The sequence below is a fragment of the Pithys albifrons genome, chromosome 11 (genome assembly GCF_047495875.1).
Source record: "Pithys albifrons albifrons isolate INPA30051 chromosome 11, PitAlb_v1, whole genome shotgun sequence".
Lineage (NCBI taxonomy): Eukaryota > Metazoa > Chordata > Aves > Passeriformes > Thamnophilidae > Pithys > Pithys albifrons.
Window position 1 is genome coordinate 11,203,356 of NC_092468.1, and position 20,493 is coordinate 11,223,848.

Below are 20,493 nucleotides of genomic sequence, written 5' to 3' on the forward strand. Positions count from 1 at the left end.
CCCTGGATTTACCAGCTGTGCCCCTGTCACTGCAGCGGGGGGCGCTGTGGCTCCCTCGCTGCCAGAGCACAGCATGGCCCCGGGCTGGCCCCTCCCAGCACAGCGACTCTGCAGCCGGGTTCGCACCTCGGCTCCAAGTTCCGGTCCAGCAGAAGTAGCCAGTTCTCCTGGCCATAAAAAGGAAATTACCACCCTTAGAAGCCAGTGTAACTAAAGGTGGCATAACTTTGCTGTTTGGTTACAGGTTTTAAGTGACTTTTTCTCCCCTTTTGAATGGCATTTTTACTTTTAGTGTCCCAGAACAAGGGTTGATCCTTTGCATACAAAAGAAATATCAAAACCCTGGGAAACCTTTCTGAATTATTAGAAACATCAGTACTTCCTGTAAATTAAGCATGCAAAGCTTCAAAGATAAGGCATAAAGATTAAATACTGCCTTTTTTTCCAGAGTTTGGAAAACACTGTGGGGAAAAAATAATCAGGTAGGAAATTTTCAAATGTCTTGACAGTTTTGATATATAGAAGTAATTATCTATAAAAAACATGGGAAATAAAATGCCACCTCCTAAACCGGTTAACAATTTCTGGATCACTACTTGCATCATCCCTGCCTGCCAGAGGTTTGTGTATGGAAGTCTTAAGAACAGCAGAGCTGCAGTCAAACCAGGCCTGCATTTAGCCCAGAATACACTGGACAGCAGCTAAAAAAAAAGAGTAAAATAATTAGGGAAATGTCTGCTGAGATGGGGTAGCTTCATTGTGTTGGGGGTATCTCATACCATCAACCTGCCAGTGTGTAGGAACATATACTGTGTAAGCTTACCTTTACAAAGGGAAGCCTACTCCTTCCACCTCTTCCTGTTCTCAGACAAGAGGGCAGAGTGGTCAATCTCTCATTTTCCCCCAGGCTTATCTATTTCTGTCTTTTGCAAGGTCTCAGCAATAGTCACAGCCTAATGCTAAAGGGGGGAGGGAGCAAGAGGGGGAGCAGGTCAGACAGAGAAGACCAAAAAAAGCCCAACCCACAGCATACATGTTGCTTTACCCCAACATGCTGCTTACAGCTTGAACTGGTCAGTGTCTTCCTTACATAGAAGTGTCACAGGAGTCAGGAATTCCTCCCAAGTTTGGGGAGGCTGGTGGGAGGAGAGAGGAACACTTTCATGTCTATTACTCCTTTTAGGGTGGTTTGAGTCTTCTTGGTTTTTTTATTTTATTGTTTTTAATTTTCCTTTTCCCTCTTTGAACCAGGTTTCCAAAAGTTGCTGCCAAGCTAGTTCTAGAGCTATCACAAACTTTAGTAACTTGAAAACACTGGATGTGTCTTGCCTATTACCCCTCTCTCAAGTGCTCCCATTTAGTCTGATTCCATTACTCCCAGAATGCACACAGCAAAGGAAGAGACCCAAGATCTGTTCCTCCCTCCACCCACAAAGCAGCTCTACCTGATCAATACACACACACTGCAGCACCAGGAGACAAGGACATGGTATTCCTCTAAAGGCATCAGTTATTCCTTGAGCCATCACTCTCAGCCACAGGCACCAGGGCCCTGCAATTTGTTTCCTACCTGCTGGATAAACACGCACCAGTATTCTGATCAAACGCTGTGACTGCACCTTGTGCTGGTGCACTGGGGTGGGGCAACTACTCCAATTCTTGGGGCAACCACCTGCACTTATCTGAGAAAAGCTACTGAAAACACAATGCAAGTCAGGAACACACAGCTGTGAAATTCCTGCAAGACCACAGAAGAGATCACATAGCACAGAGGTTTTTCAGTTGAAACTACCAGGAAAGGAAAATACGAGGAAGACAGAGCAAGCCCTGAAAAGGCTCAACCTCAGAAAGATTCTGCCTCCCAAACTTTTCATTCTAATCCATTTCAGCAAAACTTTCCATGTTTCCCCATTCTGCCAATAGCTTTAGCTATAGAAAAGAGTTTTGGGCTGGGGGACGCACATTGATACTAAAGCCAAGGCATTATCCCTCAGGTCAGGCAGCCTTTTCTTTCCTCCTAGAAAGCCCTCTGCAGAGGTTCAGGCTGCTCAGAGAGAATGAGAACTGGCATTACTGATGTGGAAACAGGTGGGACAGTCCTCCCTCCAGCAGTGGATGAAGAAAGGGCACAAGTGATGCAGACACTTGGAATCTGACTAGTGCCTGCCCTTTGATACCACCTTCTCACTGAGAAGAGCTCAGGAAGGGAAAGGGAGATAGAAGGAAATAAGACATGATTGAGGGGAAAGAAGAAAGGATCCGGGCAATTCAATTATGCAGTTTGCATATGGAAGTTTAAATATCCAATTAAGTTTGGCGATGGCACAGGGGTTTTACACAAATTTATTCTTGTGCATCTTCCTACAAAATATGAAGGAGCACCATAACTAATTCATGTCAGATGGGACACTATAAAGTGTTCCTACACAAGAGATTCTGGTAAAAAGCCAACACATAACAAAAATAAAATTACTGCACAAGTTCAGTAGCAGCTATCAGTGCTTAGATGGCACTTAGGCCCATGAATGAGTTTCTGCTGCTCTTGTTCATTCCGAAATACATGAAACTCATCCAAAACAGTAACTGGTGGTGTTACATAAAATCAGTTGAACTTACCAAGTCTAAAAAAACCCACCTATTTTAAAAGATAAGATTTCTGACTTCTTATTGTACCTTTTATTATACCTTATAAAGGTATACAAAGCAGTGCAGTGCAAAGATGACTGTGTGTTCTTCTGAGGGCTACACAGCCCTCAGCTGGCACCTGCACACACCCAGGATTGATTTTGGTGAACATTTAATCCAAAGTTCCTGAAAGGAGGAATCCCCAACACCTTGCCCCACCCCTCCACTTGTCCAAATTACTCCTAGATATGACATTTGTTTGCAGAAAGTACTGCAGCCACACAAAGTGTGGCTCTTCAGTTTATTCTTACCATTTACTGTATCTACCTTCAAGCCAAACTGCTCTTCTAATACGCTAAAAGCTGCCCCGGTAGGAAAAGAGAATTGTCACCAAAAGGGTTTAATTCACTTTCCAGGCCAACTAAATCTTAAGTCTGTGCTGAAAATGACAGCCAGAACAACCAAAATCATCACCCACAGGTTCTCTTTTTTCCCTTCCTTTTTAAAATAGGCAACCAACAACTTATTTTCCCACTGAAAATTACACAAAGGCTATGGTATCAAATTTGAAAGCTCCTCAAAATTTCAGTCTATGAAAGCCAGATTCTAGAGGGAGACAACATGGGTAAAAAGAAATATCAATACACATGATATTTTAATACAAAATATTAGCTTTTTTCTTTTTTTTTTACACAAGTCAGTTTTTTTTTAAAATATAGAACCTTAGAAAATGAACAAATTGCTATCCACACACTATAAACACTTGTTTGTGCTCAGTTTGATCAAGTTCTCAGAACAATTTAAACACCAGTCCATAGTTTAAACACTGCCTTGAAGTTGAGTGAAAGCTATGCCGCACTGTGCGCTACCATTATTGTATGTACAGTGTGAAGCGCCTCCGTTCGGGGGTGATACGGTAGGAAAGACTGTTCAGTTATCAGGTTCTTTGTGCAAGATTTCACATCCTACTCATGCTCAGCACAGATCTGCATTACATTTCAGTGGCACTGGTCTGAGCAACCACATGTAATTCTGTGACTGTTCACTGGAAGAATGTCCATTACATGTTCTGGAAGTACAAGTTCTTCAGCTAGATAAAAGAAAACTTGTTAGTTTAGGGGAAACACTAGCCTGATTAGCCAGAATTTAACAATTTCTAAGCACTGAAATGAATTTTGATTTCTCAAAGTTGAATAAAAGTAATTAACTATCACATTTTCATAGAGATTAACTATGTAGCAGGAACATCTCAGGAATATTTGTAATTGCCCGTTTTTTGAACCCATAGAAAGGAAAAAATTTCCCTCTAAGTTGGAGGTCTTAAAAGGTCTTGTTTTAGTAGTAAATCATCCACAAGTTGCAGGTTGTTAGCCAAGTAGATTTAGGATGATTTACTTGCATTACAGTAATTTACACAATTGAGCTTTAGGCATACAGTACAAAACTATGAACAAAAAGGTGAAGCAAAGTTTTTTATTTATATTCAGGTAAAAACATTAACCTGATGAAGTAAATTATTGCAGATTTGAGAAATCAGCACAGAAAACAGTTGGACAGAGCATTGCTTACAGGTGCTTTATCTGTGTCAAAAGACAAAGGCTGAACTGCTTGTTCCAAGCTAGCACTGGGGGGAAGAAAAAAAAAGAAAAACTACAAAATTAATCAGGAACTCAGATCAAGAACAAGAAAACTGTTTACTCAAACAGTGAATGAAACAACTAATTTGTCTTTTAAAAAACTTTACATCAATTCGAAATGCTCTGGCCTTACCACAATACACACTGGCCAGCCCAAGCTGTTGGACTTCAACTACATGAAAGAAATAATTCTTCCTCGCCTCCAGTAAGAGGCTTTTGCTGCCTGAATCACTGTGTAAACAGCTCTGGAGCGCCGACTGGTAACAACTGTCACCATTATAACCTACCACTACAGTAAAACTATGCTATAAGAAAGGTTCTACCTAGTTACAAAGGCTGAATTATATTGACAATATATATTTGATTTCAGTAAAATTTAAATTATCTTAATCAGAGAAAGATGCATGGAGCAGTTAAATGCCCATGCTAACCAAAACATAACAATTGTTGAATGTTGCACACAAAAAGAACCAAGTGAATTGCACATCAGACAATACATGAGGATGGGTAAAATTAGAGGCAGGTGAGGGTACACAGAACTAGCCTACTAACCTAGATTCATCAAATACATGTTGTGTTTTAATTTCTGTACTTATGTACAAAAGTTGTCTTTGGAGGAAAAACTTCAGACTTAGCTAGATGGATACACACAGCCCAGTATTAAACTGCACAGCGACATTTATTGTTCCAGCCTGGAAAAACATCCCTTTTTAAATTTCACACAGCAAAGCAAGTTAAAAACTTCACTCATCAAATAAATGATAATTTAAACAAGAACTTGCTAAAGAAACCTTGTCACAACAACTTTTAGGGCCTGATCACTTTAAGTCCATAGGGGCTTTTAATGAATATCAACCAAGTGTCTTTGTTTATAATCTGCAAGCCGTTTTTCTACAACAAGAAGGCGTAACACGTTTCCTTGACTCAGGTGATATATTTAGAAAAGAATCATGAGTTTCTCTTTTGCTGTAACAGGCAGACATTGCATTTTTCATTGTGATCAGGAAAGATGGAATGACTGCTGCCCTTCTCTTGCAGCTATCAAGAGTTTTTCACGCATTATCTCAATAGTTGAATAGTCCGGCAATTTGAGATAGTTCACACAAGTCATTACTGAGGGTAAGAAATCATCGGGGTTCTCTGTAGACTCAAACGTCTTGCGAACAATCGTCAGTGGAGGGTTCAGGCTTCGAAAACCTGTCAATGAGAAAGACATTCAGAGTCAGGCTGCCCCTCTTGTAATCCCTCAGCTGACCCTGCCGACACCCAGGAGGGACAGAGGGATACATGGGACCAATGGCTGCATCTCCAGGTTCATGATGTGGCTCTGTAAGGCCATGCACTAAAAAATACCTAAAATCCTGTCTGTTAGATTAGTTTTCCAAGATGAATTTAAAAAAAGAAATAAGCTAGATGAATCTACTCTACTTTTAATTGTGGTCTGTATGTGTAAAACCCTTATTCCAATGATAATATTTTTAAGAGTTTCTTGGCTTCACACACAATTTTCTCAGGAATTATCTGAGTATAATACCTAATTTGGTTTTACTCCACCTACAGTTTTTATACTTCTAACTCTCAATCCCTGTCTGCACCATGTCTCCATAAAAGAGCTCTGAGAAAATACTTTAAATGTTAAAAAAGAAAAAAAATCAACTCTTTCCCCCAAATCCGCAAAAATGTAAGTAATGGAACAGATACATAAATTCTGTTTTTACTTGCAAAGTGTCCAGCTGAGATTTACGGTAAAATGTGTATTCTACAATGGTCCCTAGCAAAGACAGCAAACTCCTCCATCTTCCTCACTGCCTCTCACCTGAATTCTGCAATTCAAAAGAGGAGGGGGAGAAATTGAAGAAAATAAATACTATGCTAGTGTTGTCTTCTTTCTAGAAAAGAGACTATTCTTTGCAGGTAACAATGCATCATTTTGTTGTCACAACTTAATGCACCTCTAGCCAAGAAATACAGTAGTAGGAGCTTTCAGTCTAGTTTAAACTTTGAACTATCTTTTGCTCTCTGATAGGTTTTCTGGTAACAAATTAAACCTGGAGAATCAAATGAATGAAGTGACATGAGATTAACATGAAGGTTATGAAAATTATACCTGAAATTTTTCCAGTCACTTCTGAAATTAGAAATGTCAAACAAGTATGAACCTCTAATAATTTTTTCCTCTACTGAAGCGATCCACTTACTCTGAAATGCATTATTAATAGTGATCTCATATAGAGCAATATGTAATAAAGAAAACCCACCTCCTACAGGCAGTCTGGGGCTACCCGTCACAAACTGAAGAAACAGTCTTTGCTGCTCACTGTCAAAACTGCTGAGGATTTCAAAGAGATACTTCACTGCTCGGCTGGGGGAAAAGAACCACAAAAAAGTTAATTTTGTTTATTGCTAAAATAATTGCATCAGATTCATATTCAGTGCAGTATGAATATTTTCAAATAAATTTCATGTCATTTCTTTAGCTTGAATAACAATATATCCAAATTATTAAACAGGTATTTTCTACTGGTTTTGGGGTTTTGTTTGATTTTTTTAACACGTTACCTGTCATGTGTATAACCGTGATCAGGCCTGCAACATTCCATTAAAGTCTTTGCATCCCAAGTGTCTGTTTTGCTGCCGCACAAGAGCTGCTCCAACTATAAAATTAAACAACAAGGAGTGAGTGCTCCCCTTTAGACCCTGAGGCAGGATAATACCATCTGTTCTAAATACCACTATAACGCTCCACTTTCTGGGGTGGCTTGGTGTAAAACCAACACAGTCACGCCAGGCAATCCACCCAAATTCTTTGGATTCAAAGGCTTCATCCCATTCAGTCCCATTTCCTGAATCTGCCTTTGCATACAATCCATTACCATGTGAGATGCTGAATTTATCTCTTAGAACAGAGGCAGTCCTAATAAGCTTTATGAAATATCACAATTTTTAAAGAAATCTGGAGGAATGCAAAGAACAGAGCCCGTACTCCTGCATTTTAGAAATGTGAGGTCTTTGAAAGAAAAAAGGTCATTAGACAGCAGTGGGTCTGTCAGATGGCAGTTCTGTACTTCAGTTATTTTGTCTGTTCTCTCTATGCATCTGAGCATCACATATACCACAAAACAGACAAGGGAGTAAAACACTGGATAAACCATAATATCTGCCCTTTTTAATTGCCTTACATTTGTTGCAGGAAAAAAAAAAAAGAAGTGCTGGTACCCTTGGTAAGTCGAACCAGCAGGGATGCACAAAGAATAATCAGTGTAGTAGCTGCAGGTCTCAGCTTTAAGAGACTCTTACACTGCAAAGCACCAAGAACATGAGTACCACAAGGGCTTGGCTAACACAATGTTTCAGAGAATGCTTTAGTGTTTGTTCTTGAAGTCAAAGGCTTAACTTTATGAAGGGAGAAAACCCCCTTCAAGTACAGTCTTCAAATAGACTCCCCTAAAGGGTGAACAATAAAACATTCTCTCTCCTAGTCCAGACAATCACAGCTGTGACTCAATTCAGTCCATTTAGGAGTGTAAGCACTTCACAAGGAAATTTGTATGATGCTGGTGAGAACAAGGCAAGACCTTCACCTGAATCTCTTCTTACTGTCTAAACCTTTGTTAAAGAGCTTCGTTTTCACAAAACATCCAGGCAGCATCCACATCTGTGGACAGCTAATCAGAGGTACTGCAATCCAAGGAATTACAGTATCCATGCCAACAGAGAACATACAGATAGAAATTCAGGCATGTTTCTCAGAAAAGTTGGAAACACACAATTTTAAAGAAAACAGAGTTGTTTATAATAAAAGCATTAACTAAATCATTACTGAACAAAGAAATCTTTAAATTTTAAGTATGCAGTTTTAGGGACACTGAGTTTTACTAACATGCATTAGAAATGTAATGTCACCAGGCTGTCACCAGTGCCCTGCACCAGGTTCAAACTGCCCACATATACAGACACGAGGTTATAAAAGCATCAGCACAAACACATTCACCAACCTCCTCAGGATAGAAGTACTGAAGATGACTGAGGGGGAAGACTGACTCAAATCCATCTCTGAAGGAGTCAAATTGTCTGGCAACACCTTCATTTAGTGCCCAGAAAATAACCAACTGCAGAGAAAGAGAAAACAAAATAAAAGAATTAAAAATCAATTTAAACATGGGAAGCGTGGAATGATCACTACTGAACAAAAGGGTACAGCTGCAGAGGCCAAACTCCCCAAGTTTCACCCTATGCTCACTGGAGTTACAGCAGTTTGCACATGGACTCATGGAGCTGCTCCACAGCACTGCCTCACTCTGCCTTAACTCCCAACTCACACTACCATAAACATGAAAGTCATGCAGAGTTTGAAAACATTATTTGCCTTTGTTTTTAACACAACACAAACAATTCAGAACAGCTGAGCCTATTTAACAAAGTCATTTAAAGCAAATCTGAACGTTTATTAGTTATTTTTAGAAGCCTATCCTAGGTGTTCTCTCTCTACACCATTTACAATTCAGCAACTGAAGCAGAAATCCTCAGGACATCACTGGCAATATTCTACTAGTTTTTCCCATGGAAACATATGGGTCCCTTTTCCAACAGAGTTTTAAAAAAAAGTAACTCTAGCCTGTTTGATGCATTAAGTAGCTTAGTATTACAAGAATACATGGGAACAAAGGAAATACCTTTATTTCAGGTTACTGGAATGTAGTTAAGAATCATAAAGCAGAAGGCAGTAAGACACTGCTCCAGGCTTTTTGAGTGTGAGTTTTCTGTTTCGTTTGGGGTTTGTATCTGTAGTTTCTACCTGAACATTAAATTAACTTTCCAAGTGGACAGCACATACTGAAACAACAACCAGTGAGAGGGGAGAAAGGAATTATTTTAAATACATCTCCCACAGCCAGTGGAGATTTTTCCTCTACTACATTAAGAAACTATGTATTATGCCAAGTTCAGATTCTTTTGTTAGTGTTTTTGATGATAACACTTGCCTTATATACCTTCAACTCTAGCAGGAAACAAAGGCTGGTTGTAAAAGACATGTCAACACAGAGTTACTAGTTTTAAAATGTGTTAAGAGTTCTGAGCTGTGATGCTGATTAAAGTTACCTAAGGATGCATCTGAATATGATTTGAACCCTCACAGACACTGCTGGACTCCTGACGCAAGTATTCAACCCTGCCCCAGTAACTGAGGGGTTACTTGCTCCAGAAAGCTCTGACAAAAAAGCTCATTAGGATCTGCTGATAAGCTTTCCTACAGAAGGGACTGATTTCAGGTAAGATACAGAGCCTCACCTTCACACACCAGTTTCACCACTGGAGAGGAAGGCAGGAAGCACCAGCAGCACCAACAGTTGTTCTGTAACTCAGAACATTCTATGCCTATTCTAACAGCAGAGTTGTTTACCTGGAATTGTGATTATTTTTTTACGACCAAGAGCACGTGGCAATATTAAGCTGCACTGTATTCTTGCAGTTTCAAAGAGAAGATCAAATTTCTAGGCAAAAAGCCACACTACTGAAACTTTTTGTTCACAAGTTTAGAAGACAGAAGTTGGCCTCTTTCTTTACAGTACAGAGGAGAAGGGGACAAAACCAGAAAAAAATAAGGTCTTTTGCTTTACTGGCAGCTGAAGCAGTTCTACTTTCTGATAAAGGTAGCTCCTGTGGGAACTGCCCTCAGGGGACAAAGGGAGGTGGAGGGTGGAATGGCACAATGGCAAGAGCATCATGAAAAGCAACAGTAGGATATTCCAGGTTTGACTACTTTTAATGTTAATCCACACAAAGGATTTTCATGAACAGGACATTTTCAAGAGCAGGGCAGCTGATGCACAGCTATAGGGCAGCTGATAAATAAAAATATACTGTTTCTAAAATGCAGTTCATCATACTTGTGATAGAGAGCACTCTAGTTCTCTCTCCAGAATTTTTCAATTTCCTTCACATCGAGACTGTAAAGCTCTAAGGACAAGGACAGGAAAAACTGCAAAGGTGCCCTTTAAGAAAATAGTTCTAAAAGTTGTACAGAAAGAAGCTTTCTGTAGTAATCTGCTTTTTCTTTACAATGTCAGAGGCCTGAAACAGGACAACTACAGCCATCTGCAAGCCTTTCTCAGTGTATCAGACATCTGACATGAGCTACCCAGAAGAAAGAAAAAAAATGACTGCAAACGCTATGAGAATCAGACTTGAAAGAAACCTTGCTCAGTAGATAGAGACTGCAAATTCTCTTTCTAACAAACTGTGGTAGTTTTGTATTGCCCATTTGTTAAGTCTGGAAACAGCTTTACATGCAAATTATTTTCTAAGTGATTCTTGACTCGCAGAATTTGCTTTCAACAAATAAATACATGAGAACTGGATAGGTAACTGTTTTAAACTGTGGGATGAGCAGCAACTGGCTCAACACTCAGTTGCAACAATTATGGAGTAACTGCAAATTCTCAGTTGATGTGCAGGAGCTTATATGAGCCTTACCAAATTGTTTCTATGAAAAATCAGGTGTGTTTCTTGTCAGTGCTTTAAAACTTCAGTCAGAGTGAAACTGGCAGCAGACCAACCTCCCAGGAAATGCATTATTTACTAACTGGAATACAGTGATCTTCACCTCCATCCCACTCACTTCAGGCGATAATATTGCATTCTTGTCTTTTCTCATCTTTTTTCCAGGCTGTTTTTAACCTCTTTCTTTCAACACTTTCTTAAGGAGAAACAGTTTCCTACCTTTGTTCAGCTGTATCAACCTGTGTTTTTCTATGCCTCATGGCCCCTCTTGACACAGGAGCAAATCAATATATGGGTGTACTGTCAACTTATTATAGCAATGCTTTTCCTTGCCTATTCTTTTTATAGTTTGGGGTTTCTTGTATGCATATTTGGTGTGTTTCATTTGTTTGTTTTGGGGGTTTAAATGGGGTCTTGTTTGTCACCTCTTTTTTTGACAAAACACTACTGCTCTAATTTTGACTCACAACTGAGCTAATGTTTTCTTAAGTCTGAGTCCAAAAAAATTACATTATTATAGCAGTTCAAAGGCCACTGGGCAGTAGACGCTAAATTATTACTGCTAACAAATTCATTACCATAACCAGATGTGGGAACTTGTTAAAACATTCTGAAAGTCCACAGCTGAAATGAGTCCACTTCCAATACTTTCTCCAAAAAACCAAACTTTGGATGATTTCATTTTTGTACAATAAAATTTTAAAGTCGGGTGCACTGACTAAGATTCAAACCATTTTTCTGAAGTAATAAGCTAGTAGAAGAGAAGACATCAGTAGGAAAATTCCTGCTGTGCCTAGTTCACAAGAATGAAATGGGCACAAACTACCAAGGACCAAGAATAAAGAAAATTTTAGCCCTAGGTTTGCTTTTACATACTCTGAGATACTCCTCTAAATTGTGGATGGTGACCGGTGTATCTTTTCCCCCTTTTTTCAGTTCTATATTGGGAAACCCAGGAAGGGTGAAGTCCAGCCCTAGATCTTCCACTGAGCAGCCATTCATAGTCAGAGCCTCCAATGCATACTGCAGACTTTCTTTGGTCTAAAAAATGGGAAGTGGAAACAAGTGAGAACAAATCATTCAAATTCACTTATCCAGATGTTAAGCAGACATTTCAATAACATTACCATTAAAACCACTACAGTACTCCTTGCTTTCCCTCTATAGTTTTCATACATAACAATAAACCAAGACAAACCAAATAAATTAGCTTAATGAATAAACTGGAAAGATCACAGGAGTACACTTTTTCTAGCACTTTGGGGATTACTTGGACTTCCTGCCTATCATGTATCCAGACAGTACTACTGCAAGACCAGGCAACGTGCAATAAGGTCAGGCTCTTAGGCTGTGTTTTCCTTAGCACAGGCAATGGCATTCATATTTGGCATGCATACTGACATTTTTCAGCTTTCATCCACCAGGTTTCAGGTTTCTCAAACTTGTTGGGAAATTACAAGCAGTGACAAAGGAGAGACAGTGAGGCGAAGAGGAACACAGACCCATCAAAGTTTTGCAGTAACTTCACTAGTAACAAAGCAGATGTATTAAGAGTGTAAATTAGGCTATTAACTGCTACCTTTATTAACATGGGATGCTAGGAACAGCATGCATGCCAAAGACCTTTCACCACTACTCTGCCACAGTGAATTGTGCTATTTTCAGCCAAGTAGAAAAGACTTTTCTGTACGTCTGACAGAACCTGCACGCTCATGGACTTGTGACACAGTTCACAACAGTTCTGCACACAGCTCTTCAAGGGAGGAGGGGAAAAAAACCCATCAGAACAGGCTCTTCTAAGAAAATTTGAAAATCTGACTAAACCAACTATTAAAAAGCCAAGCCTTTGGAACATTCAAGAACCAAGGATAGATTTTTCCCCCCTCTGATACTTAAGTTGGTTAGTCTTTTCCAAGTGAACCAAAAGAGAAGTCAGGCAAACATCTGGCAGTTTTAAACATTTCTACACTGTGTTTAATCACACAGAAGAATCCCATAATGAATTTCTCATGCTAGGCTTTACAAAATGACTGTTTTATAATTACTAGCCACTGAACCCATAACATTAAAACTACTTTGTATTAAAATGAAGTAATTATCACCAGTTTTAAGTCCTATCAGGCACTCTGAATTACTCCTACTTCATAAAATCCATACATGTGAAAACACTCTTCCATTCTTACGGTTACTTTCCCACCTGTGTTTTATCCTGTTCAAGTCTTTTCTTTTGTCTTACAATATCTTCAAGGTGATATATTGATTTGGCTACTACTGGATCAATACTGAACAAGTCGTGCGATGTCAAGGAAGTTTCCTGTCGTAGCATCCACTTATAAAAAGGAAGTCCAAGAGGAAGGTCCACCTGGAAACCAAAGCACTGAACTGTTTAGTACTGAACTGTCTTCCAAAGGTGTATCTATTGCTATGTTACCTCTTCACTAGACCTAGAATACTATGTTCTAGTTCCAGCACACAACCAAAACACTGCGTTCAACTGGCTTTGCCTCAGAAATTCAGTTGAGAAAACAATTGACTGCTTAGGGCATATCCATTAAAGTAATCACCAAGGAATAACAATAAACCCAAAATGATCTTGAAACAAGACTAGAGAGAGGTTGCAATACATGTCAGGCAATGGCTTTTGCTTTTTATACTATGGTCTCAAAAGCCACTGTAAAGATCTTCAACATACATTACCCTCTCCCCCTTCAAAGTTCAGTTCCCCACCTTCCCTCAAACTGCACTTGCTTCCAGAGCTGAAAGCAGCACCACAGTCAGAACTACTATTTTAATGTGACCCCTTCAAAATCGTATTTTCTACTTTATTCTCACCAGTCTGAAATCCATGATTGCCTTGGCCATCAGTTTCCCCAGGAAGCGGAACTTCATTTTCACTTTTGCAATGTGAGCTGGCTTGGCTGTTCGGCCAAAAGGCAGTGCAAAAAGGCCCTGAAGGTTATGGATGTACTTCGTACCTTCCTGGCTTCCTGTTGAGCAAGGAAGAAGGAAACAAAGAAAATGGTTCAGCACATACACTTCCAGTTTTATTCCAGAATCAAGTTTGAAAGTGGCAATCAGATAGTCATAACCTAAAGCTTCTTATAAAAAAAAGCCCACCCAAAAAACATCCCCAAGCAAACAAACAAACAACCAACAAACAAAACCCACAAAGATAATTATGCAGCCATGAGATGTATTACCAGACCACAAAACAAGGTGCCCTTTAAGTAACTACAGTCAGCTTAGAATCAGTTCAATATTTATCAATATTGGTAGTTTAGGGAGTAGAGCAATTACCTTTTGGATTGGCTAAAGTCACTTCTTCTCCCCTCCAAAGGCCTAAGTCTGCTCTCTGTAGTTCCTGAGATACAAGTGCATAGAACTCTAGTGTGGGGCCTAGGCCTGTGCCAACCTTCAGGGGAGGGAGAGGAGGGGAATGAGATAAATAAGTGAATTAAATTAGTCCATTACACCACTTTGAATATCAAAAACTTTACTTAGTCTAAGAAATACAGTGCATTATTTGCTCTAAAAAAGACTGCATTGCAAAAAGTGTCTGGAGATCATATCTAGAGATCATAACTATGTAACATTTACAACAGACAGAGGCAGCTTGGAGAGACCACATGTCAAAGGGAGTAACAGTGGAATAAAAGCATTAATCACCTAATGATCATATTACAGAGAAAACACACACATCTGTTTGCTTAGAGTTAGGGAAAAAAATGTGCTCTGCAGAGTAAGACTGATGATGAAATTTAGGTTAGAAAGAGCTTCTCCTAGCAACTAAAAATCCCAACCAAGTGCATTAGGGATAACTAATAGATAAAATTCAGTAGCACCAGCAATGTGAAGGACGAAGAGTCTGATCAAGTCATTCTAGGAAAGGTGTAGCTATTTTGTAATAATCTTCAATAAAAAGGGGTTAAATTAGACTGCATTGATATTACTTACTTCATTCTCATACTGGATTTCCAACATGGCTCTTGAACTGCCTAGATCCTGCATCACAGATTCTGCCTGTTTCAACAGCTCATCTCTGTTCACAGTGCGCTACACATGAGAGAAGTTTTAAGTAGTGAATTTATGTCTGTAAGTCCCAGCTCCCAAGGCAGTTACAACAGGAAAAAAACATCAGTTATGCAAGCTTTTCCACCCCATGCCAGTAGTTCCACAGTTCAACAACTTGTAAACTTAAAACTTTCATAATTCTTGTTTATATGAAAACTGTTTAGAATTAAAGTGTTCCATATAATATGAAAAAGCAATGCCTTACATTTGTGTCAGTATAAGTAATAGCTACTACGCTTGCCAAGAATCTGGCAACAGGGCTATAACATAGCAGAGAAGGGTTGCCACATGGTGTTACACACATCAAACTGTAACGTGCAGAAGAAAACACAGAGTAAAAATGCTGCAACCCAAATACACACCCCAACAGCACTGGGACTCCTATATGTTGGAAGCTATATTCTATTTAAACTTGGTTCTCATGTCTCCTGTCTTTTTTTCCCCCACAGGTATTCAAGCTCATATAGCATATCCAAAAGATCTTTATTTTAAGGTAAGATCACCCCAGACTCAAGGCAGGCATCCAAGACTTCCTCAATTTAACAAAGCTGCTGCAGCTTAATTTTATTATGCTGTGACAGGAGCTTTACCTTCCCCAAATACAAGGGCAGCATTTTTGTTTATTCAGGTCACACTTAAGGATCTAAACCTTTTTGCTTGAATTCTGCTGAAAATCAAGCAAAACAGGCTCATACATGCCAATACCACCGATTTTCCCTAGAAGTCAGCGCTCACTACTGGAGGTGCAGCTCCCAGAATTCCGCCAGAGCAGATGGAGCTGTGCCCCTCCTGCCACCCTGCGGCTGGCACAGGGAGGGCACTGAGCCTCAGTGCCAAACCTGCCCCTCACAGTGGCACCAGGAGGGCACTGAGCCTCAGTGCCAAACCTACCCCTCCCCACGGCACCGGGAGGGCACTGAGCCTCAGTGCCAAACCTGCCCCTCGCTGTGGCACCGGGAGGGCACTGAGCCTCAGTGCCAAACCTGCCCCTCGCTGCGGCACCACAGACCTCAGGCTCCACAAATCAATCCTGGTCACCACTACACTCTTAGAGACAACACCAACAGATCGGTCATTCCACTTCAAACAAGATACACCTACTTTTTTCCTGTCCAGTCGTGGTGCCACTCTGCTGTCCTGAGAATCCGACTGGTTGATCTCTGGATTAGTATCCAGTAGTCGTTGCATGGCTCGATCACGATCAAAAGCAGTTACATAAAACAGCATTTGGCGGGTATCAAATGGAAAGAAAAACGGGCTGTAAGGAGCAACGGATGAGTCAGCTGTGATTCAAGGAGCACCTTGACTATCATTTAGTCAAAACAAAACAAACGTAGTCTGCCTGACATTAGTGCGTCACTATACACTGGTAAAAGCAGCCCCCAAAGGAAGCCTTCCAGAACACACTTCAGTTACAATGCTCATGAGCACGAGTCTAGAAATATGCGATATATGAAGGAGACACGAAAGAAACTCCTGAAGCTTTTAACTCTTCTTCAAAAATAATTCAGAATACTTGAATACCTTGGTTATGCCATTTCCATCAGAAAATAAAATTCCTTGTTCACAACTGTTGTACATTTACTAAATCTAACAGGTCAAAAGACTGTGAGAAAGTTGCTCCAGCTCCTGCATTTGGCAGCAGGAAGACATAAAAACCTGCTTACAGCAATACCAGTATCCTACCTTCCACCATTTCCAAAACATGTTTTAAATAATCTGTGAAAGACTACCAGAGAAACTTTAATTTTTCAGTTCCACTGTTCACAAATGTATGTGTATGTTAGCAACATAGTTCTCCATTGGCATTTAACTGAAAAGGCAGTTTTATGGAACAAATACTGATACAAACGCTTGTGCAAGAATATAGATTCATATGCAGCATCTATTACCAGGAATGTTTATGAAGGAATTCAGAGATCTTATTTTAAAAATGAAAAGCCAAATAGATTTTCTAGAGCATGTATTTCCTGGTGTCATTGATGCTGCTGCAATTAACATGCTTGAAAAATCCAAGAATGTCAGTTCTTTCTCATTTTTTCACATGCAAGAGCTTTACAGCTTATACTCTGTATCAAGATTCTATCAAGTACTATGACTAAAGCTTTCTAAAAATCACTGAGAATATTTTATCAATAATGATAAATGTATTGTCCTTTGTACCATATTGAATATGTCAAGATAAATGCAGTAGTATGGTAAGAATCCTATTAAGGAGTTTAACAGAAGAAAAAACATCACCTGAATAATCAAGTACCATAATTTCAATGAGAAAACTTCAAACTGTTCAGAAATTTCTGTGAGAAGTGGTCCAAACTTTGTAGTTAGTCTGTCCCTTAGTATATGGTTTAAACTATGCAATATGGGTGTAAATATCCACCCCAGTGTCACTTCTGTAACTTGGCAGGACTTCTGTGACCACATTTTACCCTCCTCTGGCACTCCCAGGAGTCCTGTACTGTACAATGCCCCTGTGCTGCCCAGCCAAGAGACCCGCTGAACTCAAACCAGAGACAGTGCACAGCAAATCACTCATACCATGTTTTCCCCAGTTCTGTCAGCCAGGTTGGGATGTTTCCTGTCATAATGACCAAAGGATCCTGAAGCTGCCTGTTTGCTTTTGCTGTCAGTTTACTGTTGATGAACTCTGAGGTTGGAATTATCTCCTTGCAGACTGCATTCTGTGTTAAATAAAATCAACATACTCTAGTTAGAAACATGTTGAAAGAAACACCGAGTCTTTGTTAAGACATTTGTTTAATGCTTCTAGCTTTCTTATCATGAGGAAACACCCTTGTCATTTCGGCCATCCAACGTGTAAGCCTTGAAAGAAAGGCCGAATAGCTTTTACTACTCATTTTCTTTTCAGGAATAATGTTGGGTTTTGAACTTAAAAAAGGAAAAAGCACAGGAAGTATGTTCAACACACTACAGGGAAAATATGGCCAACAAAAATAATTTACAGTCTTCATCTTACCAGGAGTTAGAGAAACATGCAGGGCAAGATAACAGTAAGGATTTGCATTATTCTGTTGTGTTGGGGTCAGCAGACAAGGGAGGGTTATTTAAGGTGTTTGAGAACAGAATCATCTGTGTCAAGTATGAAAGTGATTTAAAAAGTGCTCTACTCACATCATACAAGTAATACCAGTATCGACTGATAGCATGTAAAACTCTCAAAAGAAGAATAACATCTAATGAGGGATCTTCAAAGGTTATATTCTCAGGTGGAGTAGATATGAGGTAAATTTCCAGAGGATTTAATACTGAAGGGCATACACCATCTAGCAGGAAAAAAGAACATGTTAGCAAAACAAATCAATTAGAGGTCATCTCAAGATTTAATTATTAGGACCCTAGGCAGTATTAGTCATGCCATTCACTTTGCTATAACAGTTTATTTGGACAACTCAGTAACTATCTTATTTTTAATTTTAATACACATATTAATGTATGCTTACTATTCCTATACTATGCTTGCTTTAAAAGAAACACTATGCTGTGTCTAAACATTCCTGTCAAATTCCTGAAAGAAGGGGAAGAAATCTAACATATTAGCAAGGTAACACACTTACCATGCCACAACTCATCATGTTTTTTAGAATTTCTAGGGGAGGTTTTCGTGGGAGCAGTTTGTGCTCTTCCTCTTTTACCACCAACACAGTCCTTATTACCATCCTCATCCTCTCGCACAGGCTTGTACCTAAAAAGTAAACAGAAGTTTAAAAGTGGTTTTGAAATGCTAATTTTTATGGAAACAAAAGCACTTATGAAAGCAATAGCATTTTGATTACCAGAATTTTACTTGAATGACAGTTAAAAGCAGAAAGATTTCTCTATGCAACTTACCAAATAGTATGTGTTTTTGTCCAAATTCCAGCTCTTCCTAATGGGTTGCTTTCATCATCTGTAGACTCCCTCTCTTCCTCAGACTGCAAACTGTACTGCCTGACTGCTTGATACACAGTCATATTGTATGGCAGCAAGTGATCTCCAATGTAAAACTGCAGTCTGTGTCTCACATTCCCTGAATTCAAGAATTGAGCAGCCTGAAGAGAACAAAACAACCCCACAAAAGTTAGGAAACTTGTTCCATGGCTTTTCTTTAATCCTCTCCCCCAGAGTACTCTCTCCCCTTGCTCCCAGACCAAAAGCTTACCAAGGATTCATCTATTTCTTCATCTGACCCATCATCATCACTATCTTCATCATCTTCTCTAACTCTTCCATAGCCTGAGGCAAGAGAGAAGGAAGAAACTTCCTCATTAGCTTTTTTACCTGAAATGTGGCAATGCTTTGGTACTCTTATAAACTCCACTGTTGAAAACAGTTCAAGTGCACCAGTTAAAAACAGTAAGATTCAGAAATGCCAGAACAATTTCAGTATCAAACCTGCCAGGATACAGCCAGTCTGTCAGTAAAGTAGATTATACTTCTGTTAGTATTCTGATTGAACTGTTTACAAAAGGAAACACTTTGTCCCAAAAGAGGGAAGACTTTCTACAGTCTTACGTCTCCTCTCTGTGAGGAACATGTATTTATAGGTACCTCCCATTTGCATTCAGTGTAATCCCTCACAGGTTTTTAGGGTCTACACTGACAACAGCAACTACCCTAAGGAGCAAAACATAAGTGACTGTATAATATATAAATACCTCTGACTACAAGGTATCTTTCAATGGCTTGTACCAAAGCCAGAGGATCGATCTTCACAGGTCCACCTTTCCACTGTTTCACATTAGCACAGTCAGGATGTCTTTGCAGTTGGCATTTTAATTGGTGCGTATTGAAGAATTTTAAAGCTTGGGATCCTCTGTTAAGAGAAAAACTCAAAATAATTTGTGAAAAAAGTTGCTACACAAAGAATCTAATCACAATAATTGCATTAAAATAGGCTTAGACATGCATTTATGATTTCATTTGTTCAGTATATTATTTGTCAGACTATTTCTCCTCAAATAAACTACTACAGTTTGGGTAAATAGATTAAAAGTTTTCTTCTACAAGAACATCAGAATGCAAGTTGGACAAAATCTGGAAGCTACACAGATGAAGAGAAAGTCCAGCCCTGATGACTGATTACAATATGGTCTATACTAACCATCTTTGAAACCTGAAGTTGTTCAGTGGACAGCTGAAGCCACATGAGACCTAGAGCTGTGTTTACCTGCAGTGCAGTAAGGATCAGAAATGGGCATAGAAAATGCAAGTATTCATTCATATGTTTTTTTTAATAAGAACCTGAATTTTAATGTTAGTTACATTAATGTTACAGTGTGAGGCTCCAATACTTCTAAATATGATGGATGTTGAGTCATCACTAGTGACAAAAAATAATCCACACTATCTCTGACACATAGAAAACTTCTGGCATTTCTATAAAGAAGAGTTGGCAAAAATTCATGTTCAATGGTCCTTCTCTCCTAATTTCTACACAGTCACAAGAGTGTCTATAATCAAGCTGAGCCTTTAGTCAGTACCAAAAAATAGTCTCAAAATATCTATGCAACTTATACTGAAACAGATTTACTAACTGTGATGCAGTGAGCAAAAGCTACTGTTGATTTACTGAAGAAAAGTACAGCAAAGGCATTGTAGAAATAGATCTTTAGTCACTTAAATTTGTTACTTAATTTGTAATTGTTACACTAAATTTGTA

The 20,493-nt window shown here is 39.2% G+C and overlaps 1 protein-coding gene across 6 annotated transcripts in view; it reads right to left on the bottom strand.

The window, feature by feature from the left end:
• Positions 1-4,084: 4,084 nt before the first annotated feature.
• The window catches only part of TRIP12 (thyroid hormone receptor interactor 12), a 79,696-nt gene continuing 63,287 nt past the window's right edge, over positions 4,085-20,493 (bottom strand). For 4 of the 6 annotated variants that reach the window (XM_071566854.1, XM_071566859.1, XM_071566858.1 and 1 more), the window contains 16 exons: positions 19,490-19,662; positions 18,994-19,067; positions 18,684-18,883; positions 18,410-18,537; positions 17,967-18,118; positions 17,373-17,515; positions 15,936-16,092; positions 14,718-14,816; positions 14,061-14,175; positions 13,596-13,750; positions 12,961-13,125; positions 11,640-11,804; positions 8,258-8,371; positions 6,822-6,916; positions 6,521-6,624; positions 4,085-5,459 (listed from right to left, as the gene is read on the bottom strand). In XM_071566854.1, coding sequence (XP_071422955.1) covers positions 5,263-5,459; positions 6,521-6,624; positions 6,822-6,916; positions 8,258-8,371; positions 11,640-11,804; positions 12,961-13,125; positions 13,596-13,750; positions 14,061-14,175; positions 14,718-14,816; positions 15,936-16,092; positions 17,373-17,515; positions 17,967-18,118; positions 18,410-18,537; positions 18,684-18,883; positions 18,994-19,067; positions 19,490-19,662 — 2,236 coding nt within the window. In that variant the 3' untranslated portion in view covers positions 4,085-5,262. The remainder of the gene's footprint in view (positions 5,460-6,520; positions 6,625-6,821; positions 6,917-8,257; positions 8,372-11,639; positions 11,805-12,960; positions 13,126-13,595; positions 13,751-14,060; positions 14,176-14,717; positions 14,817-15,935; positions 16,093-17,372; positions 17,516-17,966; positions 18,119-18,409; positions 18,538-18,683; positions 18,884-18,993; positions 19,068-19,489; positions 19,663-20,493) is intronic. The other 2 variants (XM_071566860.1, XM_071566857.1) reach the window with 1 other exon arrangement.